The 20,375-nt window shown below is 42.6% G+C and overlaps 1 protein-coding gene across 4 annotated transcripts in view; it reads left to right on the top strand.

Moving 5' to 3' along the window:
- Hmgxb4 (HMG-box containing 4) overlaps positions 1 to 20,375 on the top strand; it is a 45,134-nt gene that overhangs the window by 6,896 nt on the left and 17,863 nt on the right. For all 4 annotated transcript variants that reach the window (XM_006974949.4, XM_015993846.3, XM_076571990.1 and 1 more), the window contains one exon: positions 357 to 1,309. In XM_006974949.4, coding sequence (XP_006975011.2) covers positions 357 to 1,309 — 953 coding nt within the window. The remainder of the gene's footprint in view (positions 1 to 356; positions 1,310 to 20,375) is intronic.

The raw sequence follows: 20,375 nt of genomic DNA, 5'->3' as shown, positions 1-20,375 counted from the left end.
TAGCTGATGAGACTAACCTCTCACTAGAATAAGTTGTCCTCAGCACAAGAACCAATGACACTCCATCTGCAATCTAATCCCACAGCTCTATTCCAAGTATGTTCTCTCTGTCTCTGGTGAAGACTCAAGGAAGAGAATCAGCTTTAGTGGCAAGAATGGTCTCGAGAGCCAAAGGCTGAATCTACCAAGCCAAGAAGTACACGGGGGTTCTGAATGTTAGGAACCAAAGTGTCACCCTTCAAAATTGCTCCTGTTAGCCTTTTCCTTATGCCAGTTGGGTGTTTTTTGTTGAGAGAGGACACTTGCTAGAAGTTACTTCCGGTCCTGTTGACAGTACTTCTCTTGATTATTTCTAGACATTTCGTCTTTGGAATCATCACAGAAGAAAAAGAAGAAATCCAGCCCGCAATCTGCCGACACAGCAATGGACCTGTTAAAAGCTATCACTTCCCCACTGGCAGCAGGTGCCAAGTCCTCCAGGAAGGCAGGGGAGAAGTCCTCCAGTTCTTCAAGCCATTTAGAGAGCAGAAAGGACCACCACAAGAAGAAAGGCAACGGAAGCAGCAGCGAGCTCTCCTTGGAGGACAGCAGTGCCCACAAACCCAAAAAAATGAAGCCACTCTATGTGAACACGGAGACACTGACTCTTCGTGAGCCTGATGGCTTAAAGATGAAACTTATTCTTTCACCAAAGGAGAAGGGAAGCAGCTCAGTGGACGAGGAGGCTTTTCAGTACCCTGCCCAACAAGCTTCTCTGAAAAAGTCCTCCAAGAAATTGGCTCGGGATGAGCAAGGTGCTTTACTCCTAGGACACGAGCTACAGAGCCTCCTGAAAACGGCCAGGAAGAAGCACAAGTCATCCTCAGACTCACATTCATCTCCTGGCCCAGAAGGTTGTGGGTCTGATGCCTCCCAACTTCCAGAACCCCACAGTGCTAACCTCGATATTACAGGGCTTGACCCCATTCTAGTAGAATCAGAGTCGTCCTCTGGTGGAGAACTGGAAGCCGGTGAGCTGGTGATAGATGATTCTTACCGGGAAATCAAGAAGAAGAAGAAGTCAAAGAAGAGCAAGAAGAAGAAGGACAAGGACAGACACAAGGAGAAGCGGCACTCTCGGACCAAGAGAAGCTCAGGGCTGGCCACAAGCGCTGCCCGAGAGCATGGTACTGCTCGAGAGCATTTGGTGACACCCAACCCTGCCCCCGGTATCCCCACCCTGCCACTTCCTGCTCTCCATACAGATGGACATGGAGAGAAAAAAAAGAAAAAAGAAGAGAAGGACAGAGAGAGAGAGAGGGGAGAAAAGGTAAGGAGAAAGGGTCTTCATTAAACAGATTCTTCCTGAATAGGAAGCAGCCTTGAGCCAAGCCACCATTGAGCTCATGGGATGGCTGGGCGCAAAGAGTAAAATGTTACCAGTAGCCAAATTTGTCGGGGGCAAAAGTGGCATCAGTGCAATTATTCCTGGCTTCTTGTTTTCTGTTTTTGCTATTTTGGGGAGGCTGCCACCCACATCCCAAGTAAATCACATACGGAGGCTTATTCCTATTTATAAATGCCCGGCCTTAGCTTGGCTTGTTTCTTGCCAGCTTTCCTTAACTTTAAATTAGCCCCATCTATCTTTTGCCTCTGGGCTTTTACCATTCTCTTACTTCTGTAAATCTTACTCTTACTCCATGGCTTGCTGTGTAATTAGGTGGCAGAACCCTTGGAGTCCTCCTCCTTCTCTGGCTACTTTTCTTCCTCCTAGATTTTCCTTCTATTTATTCTCTCTGCCTGCCAGCCCTGCCTACCTTTTCTCCTGTCTTGCTATTGGCCATTCAACTCTTTATTAGACCATTAGTTGTTTAGGCAGGCATAGTAACATAGCTTCACATAGTTAAACAAATGCAACATAAACAGAAGAGGACACCTTAAAATAATATTCTCCAACACTGGCTTGTCTTAATAAAGCTATTCCAGCCTGTTGATCAAACATCATCATTCTTAAAAGTCCTAGAAGCAGCCAGGCGGTGGTGGCGCACACCTTTAATCCCAGCACTCAGGAAGCAGAGCCAGGCAGATCTCTGTGAGTTCGAGGCCAGCCTGGTCTACAGAGCGAGATCCACGACAGGCACCAAAACTACACAGAGAAACCCTGTCTCAAAAAAAAAAAAAAAAAAAAAGTCCTAGAAGCAGCTATACCCCATTTCTTTTTCTTAGCACCCACTGTCTGCCAGGGCAGTTGAGAAATGTGAAAAGGTTTAGGTCATCTTGGAGAAGATAGTCTAAACTAGTAGTGGGTGACTGATAAAGTTAATAAAAGGAGCTCACAACTTTGTAGTAACTGGTGTGGGTTAGTGGAAAGAACATTTCTTCATGTTTGTTTTTTATGTCCATCCAATGTGTCCTTTCCCTGTTTGAGTGCTTACTGTGTTGGGGTGCAAAGATCTATACTATTTGATGTATATGTGTGTGTGCCTGAGTGTGTATATGTGCATGCAGGAGCCCTCAGAGGTCAGAAAAGGGCCTCAGTCCTCTGGAACTGAAAGGATCCATGGATGTGAAGTGCCATATGGGTACAGGGAACTGAACCTGTGTTCTCTTTTAAGAGCAGCCTGTGTTCTTATTGGCTGAGTATCACTCTAGCTTGTTCTAGATAGGAGTGAGATATCAGTCACCTCACCACTTCGGAAGATTTCCAACAGATGTATTTTGGGAACTAGTAAAGACAGTCTGACCCTGTTATCAAATTCATACCTATTTTTATTAGGAACTTATAAACTCAGGTAGGTGTGGTGGCCCATTCAGGTAACTCCAACACTCAGGAGGTTGAGGCAGGCGTGCAGAAGACCAGCTTTGGCCATGGGGGTGGGGGGTGGGGGTGGGGGGTCCCAAAGATGATATGTAGAGGGTGGAGGAAAAGGATGAGGGGAGGAGATGGTCTGAGGGTGAATTGAGATGGCTGCCAGCACTTTTATTGAAAAAGGAATACACCTTTTAAACTCTAGTTGCACACAGAATTAAATGGGAGAAAGGAGGCATGTGAGCTGGGGTGGTTTGAGAACGGGGTTGAGGAATCTGGCACTGACCTTGACTATAGGCACCAGTCGTATGTTAATGGAGGGCCACAAGTTCCTCCTGCCAGATACAAGAATTTGTTTCCCTTTTTAGAAAGCAGGAACCTTCTTCAAGCCCCTGAGGAAATGGGGACTTCCTGACTTTGGGAAAGGGACTTTCTTGGAGGATCAGACATTTCATTATAGAATATTGTTTTTGTTTTTTTTTTAATGGCTTAGTTTATCCAAATAACTAAAGCTTAAAAGTGAGCCAAGATGAAGCTAGATAAACACTACTGTGAACCTGAGTAGACCTTAGGAATTTACAAATCTTAATTATCAAATATACCTTATTTATCAAGCATATGTTACTCATCTAAATTTTTTGTCAGTTTGGTGTTAACTTGTGTGGGTTTAGGCAGAGTTACCATACTATATGGTTCTACAGTGGTGGGGATTTTTTCCAAAGATTTATTTTGTTTAGAGAGGATACCATTGTATACATTTTTATCCTTCACCAAAGCCTACACAAAATTTCCCAAAGGGAAAAGCATAAGAGAACTCCCATAACACATAGTGAGAATCATTAAAAATGAAAGTAAAATGGTGCTAGAGAATTATGATCCAAAAAGTTGAAATGATGCAACTTTGTCAAGCAGCAATGGTCATCATTCGGTCCATGCCTCAGGAGGAAGAAAAGTTCAAAGCCAATGTGGGCAAGACCAATGTGGGGAAAAAAAAAATTAAAAGCTCAGAAATAAAACATGGAAGTCTTATTATGAAAATATTTCATGAATGAATTACTAGAGCCCTAAAGGGAAAGGTTATCAATTTTTCTCTCAATAATAGAAAGTACAAATGATTATGTCATCTAGAAACAGCTATGCTGTTTGTTCTCTTTGTTTATATTTCTACAAAGTGAAATTTATAAAATCTGAAAGAAAAGCTACTAAGAAAAGGATAACCAACTATATTTAGAACTTGGGTATCATGTGATGGCATAAAACTGTAACCCTAAAATCTGGGAGACTGAGACAGGGGAATTACAATTTCATGCCCAGACTGGGCTATACAATAAGACTTTTGTTTTTTGTTTTTTTAAGAAGAAGAAGAAAAGAGAAAAGCAAAGAAAACCAGCTGAGCATGGTGGCGCACATCTTTAATCCCAGCATTTAGGAGGCAGAAGCAGGTGGATCTCTGAGTTCCAGGCCAGCCTGGTCTATAGAACCAGTTCCAGGACAGCAAGGGCTACATAGAAAAATCCTGTCTCAAACAAACAAGAGAGAGACAGAGACAGAGAGACAGAGAGAGAGAAAGACAGAGAGACAGAGAGAGAGAAGAAACAAAAGGCAGATGTGGTAGCAGGCATTTGAGAAGTCAGGAGAATCAAGTTCAAGGCCAGCATATATTGCATAGCAAGACTCTGCCTCAAAATTTAAAATAAAATAAACTGAAAATAATTTGGGGATGGAAGGGCAAGTTGCAAGTTTTGTTTTGTTTTGTTTTGTTTTGTTTTGTTTTGTTTTGTTTTGTTTTTTGAGACAGGGTTTCTCTGTGTAGCTTTGCTCCTTTCCTGGGACTCACAGAGATCCGCCTGCCTCTGCCTCCCGAGTGCTGGGATTAAAGGCGTGCGCCACCACCGCCCGGCAAGTTATTTTTGTTGTAAAACGGCACATGGCAGCCTTGGCGGGTTTGAACCAACGTGTCCGAAGGTGCATGAGGGAGATGGCACGGGCCGAGGGGGAGAGGGGAGAATTGCAGACAAGTTTTATTATGAAAGGGGGAGGGGAGAGGGAAAAAGAAAGTGGAGGTGGTGCCGCCTCGTGGAAGGAGAGAAAGAAAGAGGAAGGAAGAAGAGAGATAAGGGGGAGGGGTTTTCTCTTAAAGGGGACACTGGTTGTGTCCCCATGGGATGGGCCGGAATGTTAGCATTTCCTAACAATTTTCTCCACCATATACTGTGCTTTTAAAAAGTGTGTGTGTGTAAAAGCCATACCTTGAATCCAAGAATCATTGTGAGCACAGACCTGGATATGGCAGGTTTTTGTTTGTTCATTTGCAAATTGTTTCATGAAATCAAGGTTAATGTTTGTGTGATTCTATTATCATCAGTTCTGCTGGCCTTACACTTGAGATGACTCTTCTACCCACTTTAGGAGTGTTGGGATTATAGGTGTGTACCACTGTGGCCAGATTCAGGTTGTGTCATTAACTTGAGTTGAACATTCATTTTCAAGGTTTTTTCATTCTTTCTTTCTTTTGCTCTAATAATTTATTGAGTGCACTGCAAGGTAGGTCACGGTCTACTGACCTTTTTTTTTTTTTTCTTTTTCAGATTTTCAGATAAAACTTACATAGGGCAAAATGGTCATTGGGAAAGTAAGCCATTTGATGATTTTTGACAAATGCACATACCTGTTTGACTACACCTTTAAGCTAGACATTACCCTCGTTCCTAAGAGTTCCCTCACCCAGTGCCAAACTCCTTTCCTTGGGGTTGGCATTTACATTTCCCTGTTGTCTTTGCTAAGTCTGACATCCTCCTTGGTGACTGTCTTTTGTCAGTATGTCAGGTGAGTGGGTCTGTAGATAGAATAGTACTCAAAAAAGTAGACTAGGGTCAGAACGTGGAGTCTCTTAAACGGTTTCTGAGGCACACATTGGTGTGTTCTCGGTGGCAGTTTGACAATGAAATGGCCGGGCTGTACAAGGACAGGTAAATTAGGACCAAGCAGCTAGCAGCAGGTAGAGATTGCAGGGGCAGAGGACACTGATAGAACCCTGGGAGAGAGAAGGGAAGACATTCAGGAGACCAAAGGAAAGGTGATAAGATCTTACAATGGGAAGCTGCAAAGAGTTGAAGTATAAAGGGGGAAATAGTCTTATTTTTGAATCGAATCATTTATTCAACAGATATTTATAGTGTATATATATAGTTTTTTAAACCTGACTTAGACATAAAATTCCTTGTGAAGTATAAAATGTATCTTTTCCTGAACTTTGTATAAAAAATAACTGTCGCCAGGGGAAATGGCTGGAAGAGTAAAGAAAGGCACTTGCCTCCAAGCCTAATAACCTGAGTTTGATCTCTGGGGCCCACATGGTAGGAGAGAACTGACTCCTGCAAGTTTTCCTGTGACCTCTCCACTGTGATACTCTCATGCACACACACATACATACTTGCTCAATAAATACATGTTTAAAAAGGAAAAAGAAACTCTAAAACAGGGAGGATGCTGGAGAAATGGCTCAGCTGTTTAGCACACTTGAATCTCTTGAAGAGAACATGAGTTTGGTTCCCAGCATCCATATCTAGGTGGCTCACAACTGCACCAAGGGATCTGACATCTTCTTCTGGTGACTTTGTGTACCTGCACGTGCACACACGTACATGCTCATAAAAAAGATGGGGGAAATATTCGTCTGGAAATAGGAAGAGCGCTTTGGGTATGCTCCCTTAGTCTGAAACGGCTGGACACTGGATGGCCACCTGGTAAGAGTGCTGAACTTGACCCACTTCCCCGTAGATTCTGTGATGGACTATAGCAAGAGCAGCGATGAGAAGAATAGCTGGACTGACAGACAGTGCTATGCCCAGATCGCGGGAACCCCCAAAAGACCACCACGGGGACCGAATCCCGCATGTAAAAGCAAAGAGCCTTTATTTCAAGCTCTGGAGCTTGGTCCCTCTGTCTGTCTGACACAGCGGTGAGAGCAGAGAGCCCCGAGCTCAGGTGGGGTGGGGTTTTTATCAAAGGAGAGGTTGGGGTGAGGGGATTTCCAGGGTCCAGGACCCTGATTGGCTGACAATTGTCTAGGGGTATCTGTAAAACAAAAAATAGGTGTTGGCTAGACTCCAGGACATCTGGCCTCCTTATCTAATGGTTAGAATGTTTGGGATATAAGGTACTTCCTCATCCTTGGGTGGTATCAGCTTAAGGCTTTTCCTGGATTGGGGTGTTGCCTGCCAGTAAGCCTGTCACAGAAGCTGTGTCTAGGCCCCTAAGCTGCTCTGTGGTCAAGCTGTTTTGTGACCCCTTCACATTAGTTATCATTGGGATTTTGAGAAACAAGCATCAGGATGTTTCATAGGAAGTGGGTTGAGGAGCCAAGACCACCGAGTCTAAATCCTGATGCTTTCCCTTAGAAGAGGGATGGGACCAGAGATGGCCCTGCTGGTACAGGTGCTTATGGAGGAACCTGACAACCTGAGTCTGACCCAAGGGCAGGGGTTTCTACACAGTGGAAGAAGAGAACTGACACACACAGGTTGTCTTCTGACTTCTACATGCACAGCAGAACATGTACTATCCCCCAAATAAGTAAATAAATAAATGTAACTTAAAGTTTTTATGTAACAACAGAAGCTCTATAATGTTAGACAAGTTCTGTAACTTGTGAAGGGTAACAAGAGTACTTAACCTAGTGAGATTAAAATAAAACGATGCATGCAACTTACTTGGGGCCTGCCTCAAGCAATGCTGCATGTTCTGGATGTTTTAAAGGGAAGTTGCTTCCCAGACAGCTCTTGGGTGTCTTAGGAGCTACTTACTATCTCAGAGTCATTTCCAGACTCAGCAGCTCTTGCATTCCTTTCAGTCATGCTGGTACCTGTAAAAAGATGGGTTTTCTGGGATTACTGTGATAAAAATCAAAACAAGTACCACATGTAAACCCTCAAGGAAAGGGCTCAGGACATAGCTCAGTGGTACAGCCATTTTCATTCCCAATAACTTTAGGTTCAGCCCCTAGCACTGTGAAAACCGCTTGAACAGTGAGAACCAGGAACTTTTGGGAACTTTGTCTTTGCTATAGCTTGCCTTATGGCTAGCTTTCAATAAATGCTAGTTGTTAAAATCATCATCTAGTCAAGGAGCAATGGAATATATAACCCAGAATTTGGGAAAGTAGTTGAAACCAGAATAAAAGCCAGATGGTTGTGTGCAGTAAGTAAATGTATGAATGGGGAAGAGGAGATGCCATGAGCCTGATTAGTACTTGTTGATAAGTTTTTTCGCATCCTGATAGGCCTCTCCGCCAACACAGCAATCCAAATCAGACTGAATTAGAAAAAGCCCAGGTTTAATGGGTAAAGCATTCCTGGTGATTCTCCAGCCCCCCAGAGAGGAGATAAGGATGAGAGACCATAAACAAGACCATAAACAGACCATGTGTCTGTTGTTTTCTGGGATGCAGCTTATATGTACCTCTCTGAGGGAGGAGCTGTGTTTGGCGGGCTTTGAAGGGGATGGTTTAGGGAAAGAGATGGGGGAGGGAAGTTGAGGTAGATATTCTACCAGAACACTTGTATACAAGAAGGAAGAGGGGGAGCTGTGGCTTACTTTGAGTCCTTTTTATGAAATAGTAGAGAAATTATATAATAATATCTTGATTTCCAACGAAAGCTTATCACATTGGGATAGAAGTTTTCTTTTTTTTTTTTTTTTTTTTTTTTTTTTTTTTTTTTTTTGGTTTTTCGAGACAGGGTTTCTCTGCGTAGCTTTGCGCCTTTCCTGGAGCTCACTTGGTAGCCCAGGCTGGCCTCGAACTCACAGAGATCCACCTGGCTCTGCCTCCCGAGTGCTGGGATTAAAGGCGTGCGCCACCACCGCCCGGCAGAAGTTTTCTTTTAAAAAGCTTTTATTATAGTCATTTATTTATTTGGGGAGGGGGGTGCAGCATGCTCAGACATTGACTTTTGGGGGGGTCGGTTTCAAGACAGGATTTCTCTGTAAAACAGCCCTGGCTGTCCTGGAACTCACTCTGTAGACCAGGCTGGCCTCGAACTCACAGAGATCCACCTGCCTCTGCCTCCTGAGTACTGGGATTAATGACGTGCACCACCACCAACTAGCTTCGGACATTGCTTACTGATAAACTAAATTTTAAGATACAGTTAGACCTAGGACAATGCTGTGTAAGTTGTCCCTCTGACTAACCAAGGCTAAATAACAAGAATCAATGGTAAGAATCAGTATCTGGTTCAGTTCCTGCATGTGTTAGGCTTTCTTGGCATTTTATCTATCAGCCATCAATCACGATTGATAAGTATCATTACCTCATTTGCCAAAAGTAGGAAGCTGTAAAATGGTGTGGATCCCAGATTTCAACACAGATCCCTTAAGTCTGTGCCTATAATCTTTCCACTATACATAGAACTTTTATACATGGCTACTGAGCACCGTATTAGTTAACCTTAAAGCCATGTAGGAATTATAGGTGGAAAAGAGGAGCAAGCACTTTAGATAGGGAAGGAAAAATATAAGTGAAGATGCTAAGACATGAGTGTCTTGGTATTGAGTGGATCCCAAAGTCTGTATACATGAAGTGAAGCCAACAGAAGTTTTGGGTTGGGTTTTGGCTTTTGAGACATGATCTCTCTGTGAAGTCCTGGCTGTCCTGGAACTAACTATGTAGACCAGGCTGGCCTCAAACTCACAGAGATCCACCAGTCCCTGCTTCCCGAGTGCTGGGATTAAAGGTGTGCACCACCATGCCCCGCCTGAAACTAGTAGAAGTTTAAAGTGTACTTATAGAAGGCAAGAATTGGGGCAGTGTGAGGCAGTGTGAGGCCTGCCTTCTATGAAAGGGGAAGGAGAGCTGAGTGGGTATTAGTAAATCACAGTCCCTTGAGTTCTTAATGTGTTGTAGGCACAGTGCATGGAGTACTTAATGTGTTGTATGCACTGAAGGTTGTAATACTAATTTTATCTGTGCTAGGCCCTTGAACTTCCACTAGGAAGTTTGGATATTATCCCCCCCCCTCACCCATCTCACAACATAAAGGACATGAAATAACCTGCCACAGAATGCCCCCCTGTTAATTGCAGTGCAGGAATTTAGATTCAGGTTTTTTAGAATTTGGGTCTCTGTTCTTTCCAATGACTTTCAGGGGTTTATTGTGAGAGCAGTGGAGGATAGTGTCCATTTAAAAATCATTGCCACTCAATCAAAGGCTTAGTGTGAAGACCTAACTAACCTTCTTGTAGTCTTTCTTTCCTTTCAGTCAGATTTGGGGTCTCAGACAAGTGTCAGATTCCAGTGTGTCCCCAAAGCCAGATCCCATGTTCACAGACTGGCTTGCTGGCCACTAGTCTAGTAATCCTGGCTCTCAGTCTCTGCCTTTCAATATAAAGTTACCTCAATTCAGCAAAGCTTACATGGGTCTAGTTGTTTTAAGTGTCTCCTTCCTAGCCAGTGTCAACAGCTTTCATATTAGCGGTGTTGTTCACATTAGTCATGTTAGAGAAACAAAAAGATTTAACTCCTGTCTTTCCTTCTTAACAGAAGAAAGCCAACTCTGCATTGTGCATGCTTTTTCTGTGTGTATGTTTGCACACGTGCATGTGAGTGTATGCTAGAAGTTGAACCCTTGCATCTCACTGGCCTTACACATACTCTACCACTGAGCTATCTTCAAACCCCCAACTTAAGATTCATAACCTATGTTGTGTCTTAAACTCCGTGATATTTCATTGTTGAAACTGCCTCTTAAATTACCATCATGAAGAGGTATTTTCATCAGTTTCTGTGTTCTGTGTTCCAAAAAAGTTTAACAGGATTATTTAACAAGATCATCAAGATGTTGGGTTTTGAAACATCCTACTATGAAATACCTCATCAAATACCAAAACCACTTCTGCCTGCAACATTGTATCCAAGGACATTAGTGAGTTTGCTTGTTACATGTACTTTGTTTCTGGTAATTTAGTATCCGAGTTTTGACATTGTTACCATTTTATGGACCCAATCCTGTGTCCAGCTCTGATTTGCTGGCCATCTCTTAAGCTTGCTTTGTTAGCAGCCCCTGGGAGGATTGACTGGCTTTGCATTTGGATCTCATACAACCAATTTGTGTGAGATATCATCCACCTTTCTGGCATTTCTAACTGCCTGTGCTGTAGAAAATGTTCAATCCTAAAGTTCATTTTGAAATCTGAACTTTAGAACCACAGACTGGATGTGCATCTTACACAATGGCTAGGTTCCAAGTCAGGATGTCAAGTTCATCATGTAGTAGGTAGAGCTTCCTATTAAAAGCCCTTGGGAAGGCTTCACTTTGAAGACAAGCAGATCCTCTGCCTACAGAGTATCTCCTAGTGTAACCTAGTTTTTCTCATTGGTGCCATATGATGTCATTGGCATAGGCTCAGGAGCCATTGTAGTTTATGTGTGTGGGTATTTTCCTGCCATGTATGTCTGTGCACCATTTGCATCCCTACTGCCCACAGAAGCCAGAAGAGGGCATCAGATACCCTGAACTGAAGTCACAGATGGATATGTTAGGGACCTAATTAGGGCCCTGTGACAGAACAGCCAGTGTTTTTAATGCCGAGTTATCTCTCAAGCCCCCCCCCCCTATTTTTTTTCTAAAAGAGTTATGTTACATAGCCTTTTTTTTTTTAAATGGGACATTAAAATCCCACTTTGATAGTGAGTTTTACCACACTGAAAGAGACATATAGCAACTACCAAAATATAGATTCTCAGGGTAGAATGGATGACAGGTAGAGTCACCAGATTCTTCTCCCCAACCCCATATATCACGTGTACAAGTGCCCTGATACAGCCTGTGTGTGTGTGTGTGTGTGTGTGTGTGTGTGTGTGTGTGTGTGTGTAAGATGAAATTGGAAAGGAAGGGTTTTAGTTGAGACACATTTAGGATTGAGGCTAGAGAACTGCTCAGCAGTTAAGAGCACACACTGTTCTGCAAAGTACTTGAATTGAGCTCCCAAAACTGCCTGTAACTCCAGTTCCAGGGGAGCTGACACCTCTGTCTTCCAGGGGTACTGCACATACCCCATATATGCATGTGCATGCGTGCACTCACACACACCGACACACATGCACATGCACATAATTTAAAATAAATATTTTCCTAATTTAGGGCTATAAAGCTGCAACTGAGTAAATGAAGCTGCCGGAGCTCCTATGTAGCATCTTGGCCTGGGTCACTAGAAGAATGCTGGAAATGGGACCTTTACTCCTTTCTTGTTATTTAGAATGTGTGTTGGTGTATATGCTAATAATGTGTATGGAGGTCAGGACTCCTGCATGGGTTGGTTCTCTTCTATCACAGTGTGGTCCCCAGGAATTGAACTAGGTCATCAGGCTTGATAGCAAGTACCTTTAACTGCTAAGCCATCTTGCTGGCCCAGACCTCTATTACTCATTTTTATTTAGTTATTTTTGTATGTTTGTTTTTCTTTTTATTGAAAATAATTGATTTCCACATAATGTATCCTGATTATGTGTTCCCTTCCATCTACTTCTCCCAGCCTTTCTCCACCTCCCCTCCCATCTGGATCCACTCCCTTTCTGTCTCTCATTAGAAAACAAACAGGCTTCAGCCGGGCGTTGGTGGCGCACGCCTTTAATCCCAGCACTCGGGAGGCAGAGCCAGGCGGATCTCTGTGAGTTCGAGGCCAGCCTGGGCTACCAAGTGAGCTCCAGAAAAGGCGCAAAGCTACACGGAGAAACCCTGTCTCGAAAAACCAAAAAAAAAAAAAAAAAAAAAGAAAACAAACAGGCTTCTAAGAGATAATAAGATAATAAGGTTAAAAAAATGCTGGGCGGTGGCGGTGGTGGCGCATGCCTTTAATCCCAGCACTTGGGAGGCAGAGGCAGGAGGATCTCTGTGAATTCGAGGCCAGCTTGGGTTACAGAGTGAGTTCCAGGAAAGGCACCAAAGCTACACAAAGCTACAAAGAAACCGTGTCTCAAAAAACCAAAAAAAAAAAAAAATTAAAAATTAAAAAAAATAAGGTTAAGAAAAACTACCACATTGCAGTTGGACAAACCAGAAGGAAAACAGCCTAAGAGAAGGAACAAGAACCAGAGACCCGCTCGTTTGCACACTCAGAAATCACATAATAACACAGAGGACCTGGTACAGACCTGTGCAGGCCCTGTACCTGCTACTTCTGCCTCTGTGAGTTCATATAAGCGTTGATCATGTTGATTTAAAGGGCCTTGTTTTCATGGTGTCTTCCACCCCTCTTGCTCTTAAACTTTTTCTGCCTCCTTTTCTTTGGGCTTCCCTGAGCCCTAAGGGGAGGGATTTGATAGGGAGATCCCACTTAGGGCTATGTGTTCCAAGATCTCTCATTCTTTGCATAGTGTCTGGCTGTGAGTTTCTGTATTTGTTCCCATCTGCTCCAAAAGGAAGCTTCTCTGATGATGACTGAACAATCTATGAATATAGCAGAATGTCATTAGGAGTCATTTTGTCACTATGGCTTTTTGAGACCAGTAGTATTTTGTTTTACCCTAGACCCCTGGGCTATCTAGTTTCAGATTCTTGGTCTCCCAAGCAGTGTGAGGTATGGATTCCATCTCATGGAGTGGGCCTTAAGTTAAATCAGATATTGGTTGATTGCTCCCACAGCTTTATGCCACTATTGCCCTAGTGTATCTTGCAGGACACCATTGTAAATCAAAAGGTTTGTGACTGGGTTGGTGTCCACATTTCTCTTCTTGTAGCATGCAGAGTACCTTCCTGTACCAAAGAAGGCTCTATGTATACACCACCTCAACTTCTCCATGTTCAATGAGTTGTGTAGGTATTGTCTTCAGCAATGGGGCCTTGCTGTGAGATTGTGCAGAACAACCTATAGTCTTCTTGGCAATAGCCTGGGTTGTTTGGGGACTCCCATGGAACCCCTTTGGCCAAGAACTCAATTAGATGTAATCCAGTCCCAATACTGGAAGCTTCATTTGGTAACAAGAGATGGTCAATTGGGACTTTGTTTCCCCTGTTATTTGACAATTTCATTTAGATCACTATAATATATGTATACATTTTGGGAAGCTTCCTGCGCGCACACACACATATATATATATAAACATAATATATACACATATATTAGGTTTCCATACCACCACCCAAATTGCCCTTAATTTTAGATGTCTCTCCCCATATTACTTCCCTCATCCATTCTTCTTTTATCCTCCCCATTTGAACCTCCCATTCCAGCCCCCCCACCCCATTCATCTATCCACAATTATTTATTCTATTTCCCTTTCCTAATGAGATCTATCTGTACCTCAGATCTCATACTCTGTCCCTAACCTCTGTGGTTCTATGGGTTGTAGCTTGGTTATCATTGACTTAACAGTTTGCTAATACCTACATATAAGCAAACACATACTATATTTGTTTTTCTGGGTCTGGAATACCTTGCTTATGATGATTTTTTTTCCCTAGTTCTATCGATTTACCTGTGAATTTCATGATGTCATTTTTTTAATGGCTGATAATACTCCAATGTGTAAATGTACCACATTTTCTTTATCCATTCTTCTCTTGAGGGACGTCTGTATTGTTTCCAGTTTCTGGCTATTATGAATAAAGCTGCTATGAATATAGTTGAGCAAGTGTCTCTGGTGGGATGAAATGTCCTTTGGATAGATAGCTAAAACTTGAGGTAGCTTCCTAAAGAACTACTACATTAGGCCGGGTGGCGGCGGCGGCACATGCCTTTAATCCCAGCACTAAGGAAGCAGAGCCTGGCAAATAAATCTCTGTGAGTTCAAGGCAGGCCAGCCTGGTCTACAGAGTGACTGTTGTTATATCCCTTTTTCATTTTTTATTTTGTTAACTTGAATATTCTCTTTCTGCCTTCTAGTTAATTGAATAATGGTTTGTCAGTTTTATTTTATCTTTTTCAAAAAAACAGCTTTTTGTTTGTTTCTATTTTCTTGATTTCAGCCCTGAGTTTGATTATTTCTTGCTGCCTACTCCTTTTGGGCATGCTTTCTCCTTTTTGTTCTAGAGCTTTTAGGTATGTTGTTAAGTTGCTAGTATGAGGTCTATCCAATTTTTTTTTTTTTTTAATGTAGGTACGGTGCTATGATCTTGCCTTTTAGAACCACTTTCATTGTGTCCCATAAGTATAGGTATGTTATGTATTCATTTTCATTCAATTCTAGACAGTCTTTCATTTGTTTCTTTCTTTTTTTTCTGTTTTTGAGACAGGGTTTCTCTGTGTAACTGCTCTGGCTGTAGACGAGGTTGGCCTTGAACTCACAGAGATCTACCTGGCTCTGCCTCCCAAGTGCTGGGATTAAAGGTGTGCGCCACCACCGCCTGGCTTTTTTCATTTTGTTCCTAATTTCTGTCTTGACCCGTTTTTCATTCAACAGTTGTTCAGTTTCCATGAGTTTGTAACCTTTCGGTTGTTTCTATTGTTGATGTGTAGCTTTAATCCATGGAGGTCAGACAAGATGCAAGGTATTATTTCAATTTTCTTGCATCTATTGAGTCTTGTTTTGTGTTCAAGTATATGATCAGTTTTGAAAAAGTTTTCATGAGGTGCTAAGAAGTTATAGTCTTTTGTGTTTTTGTGAAATGTTCTATAAATATGTTAGGTCCATGCGATTTATAACATTAGTTAGCTCCAGCATTTCTTTGTTCAGTTTTTGACCAGATGATCTCTCTGTTGGTGAGAGTCAAATATTAAAGTGTTCCACCATCAATGTGTAAAGGTCAATATGTGGTTTAAACTGCAATTGTGTTTCTTTTATGATCTTGAGTGCCTTTCTTATTTAGGGTTTCTATTGCTGTGAAGAGACACCTTGACCATGGCAACTCTTAGAAAAGAAAACATTTAATTGAGGTGGTGGCTTACAGTTTTAGACATTTAGTCCATTATTGTCATGGCAGAGAGCATGGCAGCATGCAGGCAGACATGGTGCTAGAACAAGAAGAGCTGCTGCATGTTGATATGCAGGCAGCAAGGAAGTAGACTGTCTCACTGGGAGTAGCTTGACATAGGAGACCTCAAAGCCCACCCCATAGTGACACACTTCCTCCAACAAGGCCACACTTACTACTACAACAAAGCCACACCTCCTAATAGTGCCACTCCCTATGGGGGCCATTTTCTTTCAAGCCACCACAGTGCCCTTGTATTTAGTGCATAGATGTTAAGAACTGCAATGTCCTCTTGGTGGATTTTCCCTTTGATTAGTTTTGATTTGAAGTGTATTTTGTCAGATACTAAAATGGCTACACCAGCTTGCTTCTTAGGTCTATCTGCTTGGAATATCTTTTTCCTCCTTTTACCCTGGGATGATGTCTATCCTTGATGTTAAGACGTGTTTCTTAGATGCAGCAGAAGGATGGATCCTGTTTTCATATCCATTCTGTTAATCTGTGTCTTCTTATTGGGGAATTGAGACCATTGATGTTGAGAGATATCAATGAACAATATTGTTGATTATTGTTACTTTAGTGGCAGTGGCGGTGGTGGTTGCACTTTCTCTCTTTTAATTTGCTTTTAATTTTAATTTGGGATTATTTATTCTCTGTGTTTTCTTGGGTATGGTTAACCTCTTTAAATTGGAGTTTTCATTCTAGCGCCACCTATAGGGCTGAATTTTTAAATAGTTATTGATTAAATTTGGTTTTATCGTGGAATATCTTATTTCCTCCATTTATCATGATTGGAAGTTTTGCTGCATATAGTAGTCTGGGCTGGCATCTGCAGCCTCTTAGAGTCTTAGGGCACATCTGCCCAGATCCTTCTGGCATTCAGTCTTCATTGAGAAGTCAGGTGTAATTCTCATAGGTCTCTGTGTGTCACTTGTTTTTTTTTTTCCCCTTGCAGCTTTTAATATTCTTTCTTTGTTTTGTGCAGTTAGTGTTTTGATTATTATATGCCAAGAGGACAGTCTATTTGGTGTTTTGTATGCTTCCTGTAGGCATCTTCTTTTTTATGTTAGGGAAATATTTTATAATTTTGTTGAAAATAATTTTCTGTGCCTTTGACCTGGGTTTCTTCTCCTTCCTCTCTTCCTATTATTCTTAGATTTGTTTTCATAGTGTCCCAGATTTAGGATTTAACATTTCCTTTGATGTATCCTTTTCTTCTATTGTTTCCTCTTCTATTGTGCCTGAGAGTCTTTCTTCCATTGTATTGTGTTGATGAGGCTTGCCTCTGTAGTTCCTGCTCAAGTCCTACATTTTTTATTTCCAGAATTCCCACAGTTTGGATTTTCTTTATTGATTGTGTTTCCACTTTCAGATCTTGAACTGTTTTATTAATTTCTTTCCACTATTTGTTCTTTTATAGATTTCTTTAAGGAATTTATTCATTTCCTCTTTAAGGACCTCTGTCACATTCATAAAGGTTGTTTTAAGGTCTTTTTCTTGTGCTTCAGCTATGTTCAGGGCCTGCTGTGGTAGTATTCCTGGGCTCTAGTGGAGATGTGACATCCAGACTATTGGTTGTGTTTTTACGCAGGCGTCTAGGCATCTGGGTTTAGGAAGATTGTAATTCTAGGTGCTGATAGCTGGTCTTGTACTTTTTGGGTGGGTGTTTCGTTCCTTGGTTTCTGTTTTCTCTCTGGTTCTTAGGAGAGTGTGGTGGCTGTGTTGCCTAATAGAAAATTCTTCTAGGGTCCTCAAAGGTGTGGCCACTAGGGGTTCCATGTAAAATATGTTTCTGGGTATTGGGAGCTGACAGTTAAGAATGGAGAAGGGCGGGGAGGGTTCCACGGGAGGAGGAAAGCAGGGAATGGGGCGGAGAGTGAGCCGCAGCATTAGGTCTGCTACAGAGCTGGGGGTGAGACTGTACAGGGCCCTAAACAGCTTGACCACACAGCAGCCATGAAGGCTTAGGGACCTAGTCACAGCTTCTGTGACAGGCTTACTGGCAGGCAATGCCCAGATCCAGGAAAAGCCTTAAGCTGATACCACCCAGGGATGAGGAAGTACCTGACATCCCAAACATTCCAACCATTAGATTAGATAAGGTGGCCAGATGTCCTTAAGTCTAGCACTCACCTGTTTTTTGTTTTACAGATACCCCTAGACAATTGTCAGCCAATCAGGGTCCTGGACCCTGGAAATCCCCTCACCCCAACCTCTGCTTTGATAAAAACCCCACCCCACCTGAGCTTGGGGCTCTCTGCTCTCACCGCTGTGTCAGACAGACAGAGAGACCAAGCTCCAGAGCTTGAAATAAAGGCTCTTTGCTTTTACATGTGGGATTCAGTCCCTGTGGTGGTCTTTGGGGGTCCCTGGGATCTGGGCATAACAGAGACTAGGGGACTGGACTTGGAGGAATGGATGAAAAGGTGAAGATCTGCAGTTAGCCTATTTGTTTCCCTGGTCAGTGGTGTGTGGGTTCCCAGGAGTGTCTGCTGGAATTCGGGGCTAGAATAAAAGAAATGGGGGAGGGAGTTAGGAGGAGAAGATCTGTGTGATCCACTAGAGATGGGGGCTCCAGTGGTGGGCTGCTGCAGAGCTGGAGACTGGACTTGGAAGGGCTGAGGAAGAAGTCGTTCAGTTAGCCTACCTGTTTTCCTGTCAAATTGGGCTGAGGGTTTCCAGAGAGTATTTATATATTTATTTTTGAGACAGTCCCATTATGTATTCCTGGCTGGCCTGGAACTCAGTACTAGATCAGGCTGACTTGCCTGTCTTTGTCTCCCAAATGTTGAGAATAAAGGTCTGTAATGCCTCCCCAAGTGTCCTTTACTATTTAAATGAAAAATTTGTAAGTCCTGGGCTTCCCTTGTTTTGTGTCTTGTAGGTCAAATATTTTTCACTCAGTCCTCCCTACCACAGTTTCTACGTTTAAAAAAGTTTGTATTCACTTCCTGGATGCCACTGCTTCTATTTTTAACTGTACAGAGGGAATGAAAAGAACTATTTGATTATAGACTATCACAAACTTATGGTTTTAAATAGTGCCCATGTGTTCCCACCCAGTTCTGTAGAGTAGAAGCCTGGGTGACTCATTCGGGTCCTGTGCTTAGGGTCTCATAAGACTGAAGTGAATGGTCTGCTGAGTGGCATTCCCATCTGAGGCTTATTCAAGTTGGACATTCTATTTTAATGTTATTTTTTCTTTAACATCTAATATTTTGCTTTTTTTTTTTTTTTTTTTTTTACTCTTAAGTTCCTTGAGATAGTTTTCTCATATAGCCCAGGATGGCCTTGAACTAGGACTACTCATGCTTAAGCCTTGTAAGTGAGCAGTCAGTCACACCTGGGAAGAAACGTTTCAGACTACTTTTGTAGAGCAAAATTTTTGAAGTTTTAGGCAAAGCATAGTGGCACACTAGCCCTCTGGAGGCAGAAGCCGATGGATTGCTGTGAGTTTGAGGCCAGCCAGGTCTATATAGTGAGTTCCAGGCTAGCCAAGGTTAGTGAGACCTAGTGAGACCCTGTCTCAAAAAAAAAAAAAAAAAAGTAAAGTTTTTTAGAACCACAGTAAGATTGAGAAGAAAATGTGGGCATATGCGATACATTCCCTGCCTCACACGTGCATGGCCTCTTCCACTGCCAACACCCACCAGTGTACTTGCTATAGATGAATCCAGACTCAGATTGACATCTTTATCTCCCCAAGTCCATAGTGTGCAGAGGTCTGTGCTGTCAGTGTTGTCCATTTTACAGTGTGGAAATGGTCTCTCTCCTGCAGTGGCATCACCAAGTACTTTTAACTACTCTAAAAATCTTAGTTCTTCACCTGTTCATCTCACCTTTTTTTTGGGGGGGGGCGGCGGTTTTCGAGACAGGGTTTCTCTGTGTAGCTTTGCACCTTTCCTGGAACTCACTTGGTAGCCCAGGCTGGCCTCGAACTCACAGAGATCCTCCTGGCTCTGCCTCCCAAGTGCTGGGATTAAAGGCGTTCGCCACCACTGCCCGACTTTTTTTTTTTTTTGTCTCCATATTTTGCCTTTTTCAAAATGGCACATAGTTAGAATCATTTGTAGGTGGCCTTTTTGGCTTATAATGTTAACTTGTCTCTTGAATTGTATTTTGTTGTCTGGTTGGACCACAGTTCATTTGTTCACCAAGTGCAGGCTGTCTGGGTTGCTCTCAAGCTTCTACAGACATCCATATGTCTGTTTTATGTAGAGAGAGACATTCTCAGCTCCAGTGAGTAAATACCAAGAAGCAGGAAGGACTGTGTGATGAGTTATATTTAGTTTGTGAGAAACCACCTTAACCATCTTCAGAGTGTCTATATCCCCCTACATACACTGATGCCCTTGTAAGAGATCAGCCACACTATCTAGTATCCTCCCTTAACCAGCTAAAGTCCTAGCATGGAGCAACCACAAGGCAGGGCGTAACTGTAGAGTAACTTTCTGAATTTAAAGCCTTATGGACTATCCTGTAGTTATTATTATGCTAACGTACACTCCTCCCTCTAAGCTCAGAAGCCTCTTCCCCTCTGAAGTCTACAAGAAAAGGCATTTCCTTTGTTCTTGGGTATCTGTGGGCCCTTCTACCCTAGCCTCCTCCTTTGTAGGTGGCCATCAGTTAAAGTACTGACCCCTGCCTGTGATTGTCTCAGCACTTCTCCCAAACCCGAA

This window comes from Peromyscus maniculatus, chromosome 5 (assembly GCF_049852395.1).
Source record: "Peromyscus maniculatus bairdii isolate BWxNUB_F1_BW_parent chromosome 5, HU_Pman_BW_mat_3.1, whole genome shotgun sequence".
NCBI classification, from domain to species: Eukaryota; Metazoa; Chordata; class Mammalia; order Rodentia; family Cricetidae; genus Peromyscus; species Peromyscus maniculatus.
The sequence above is the reverse complement of the archived record's forward strand: the minus strand, read 5'-3'. Positions and strand labels throughout refer to the sequence as shown.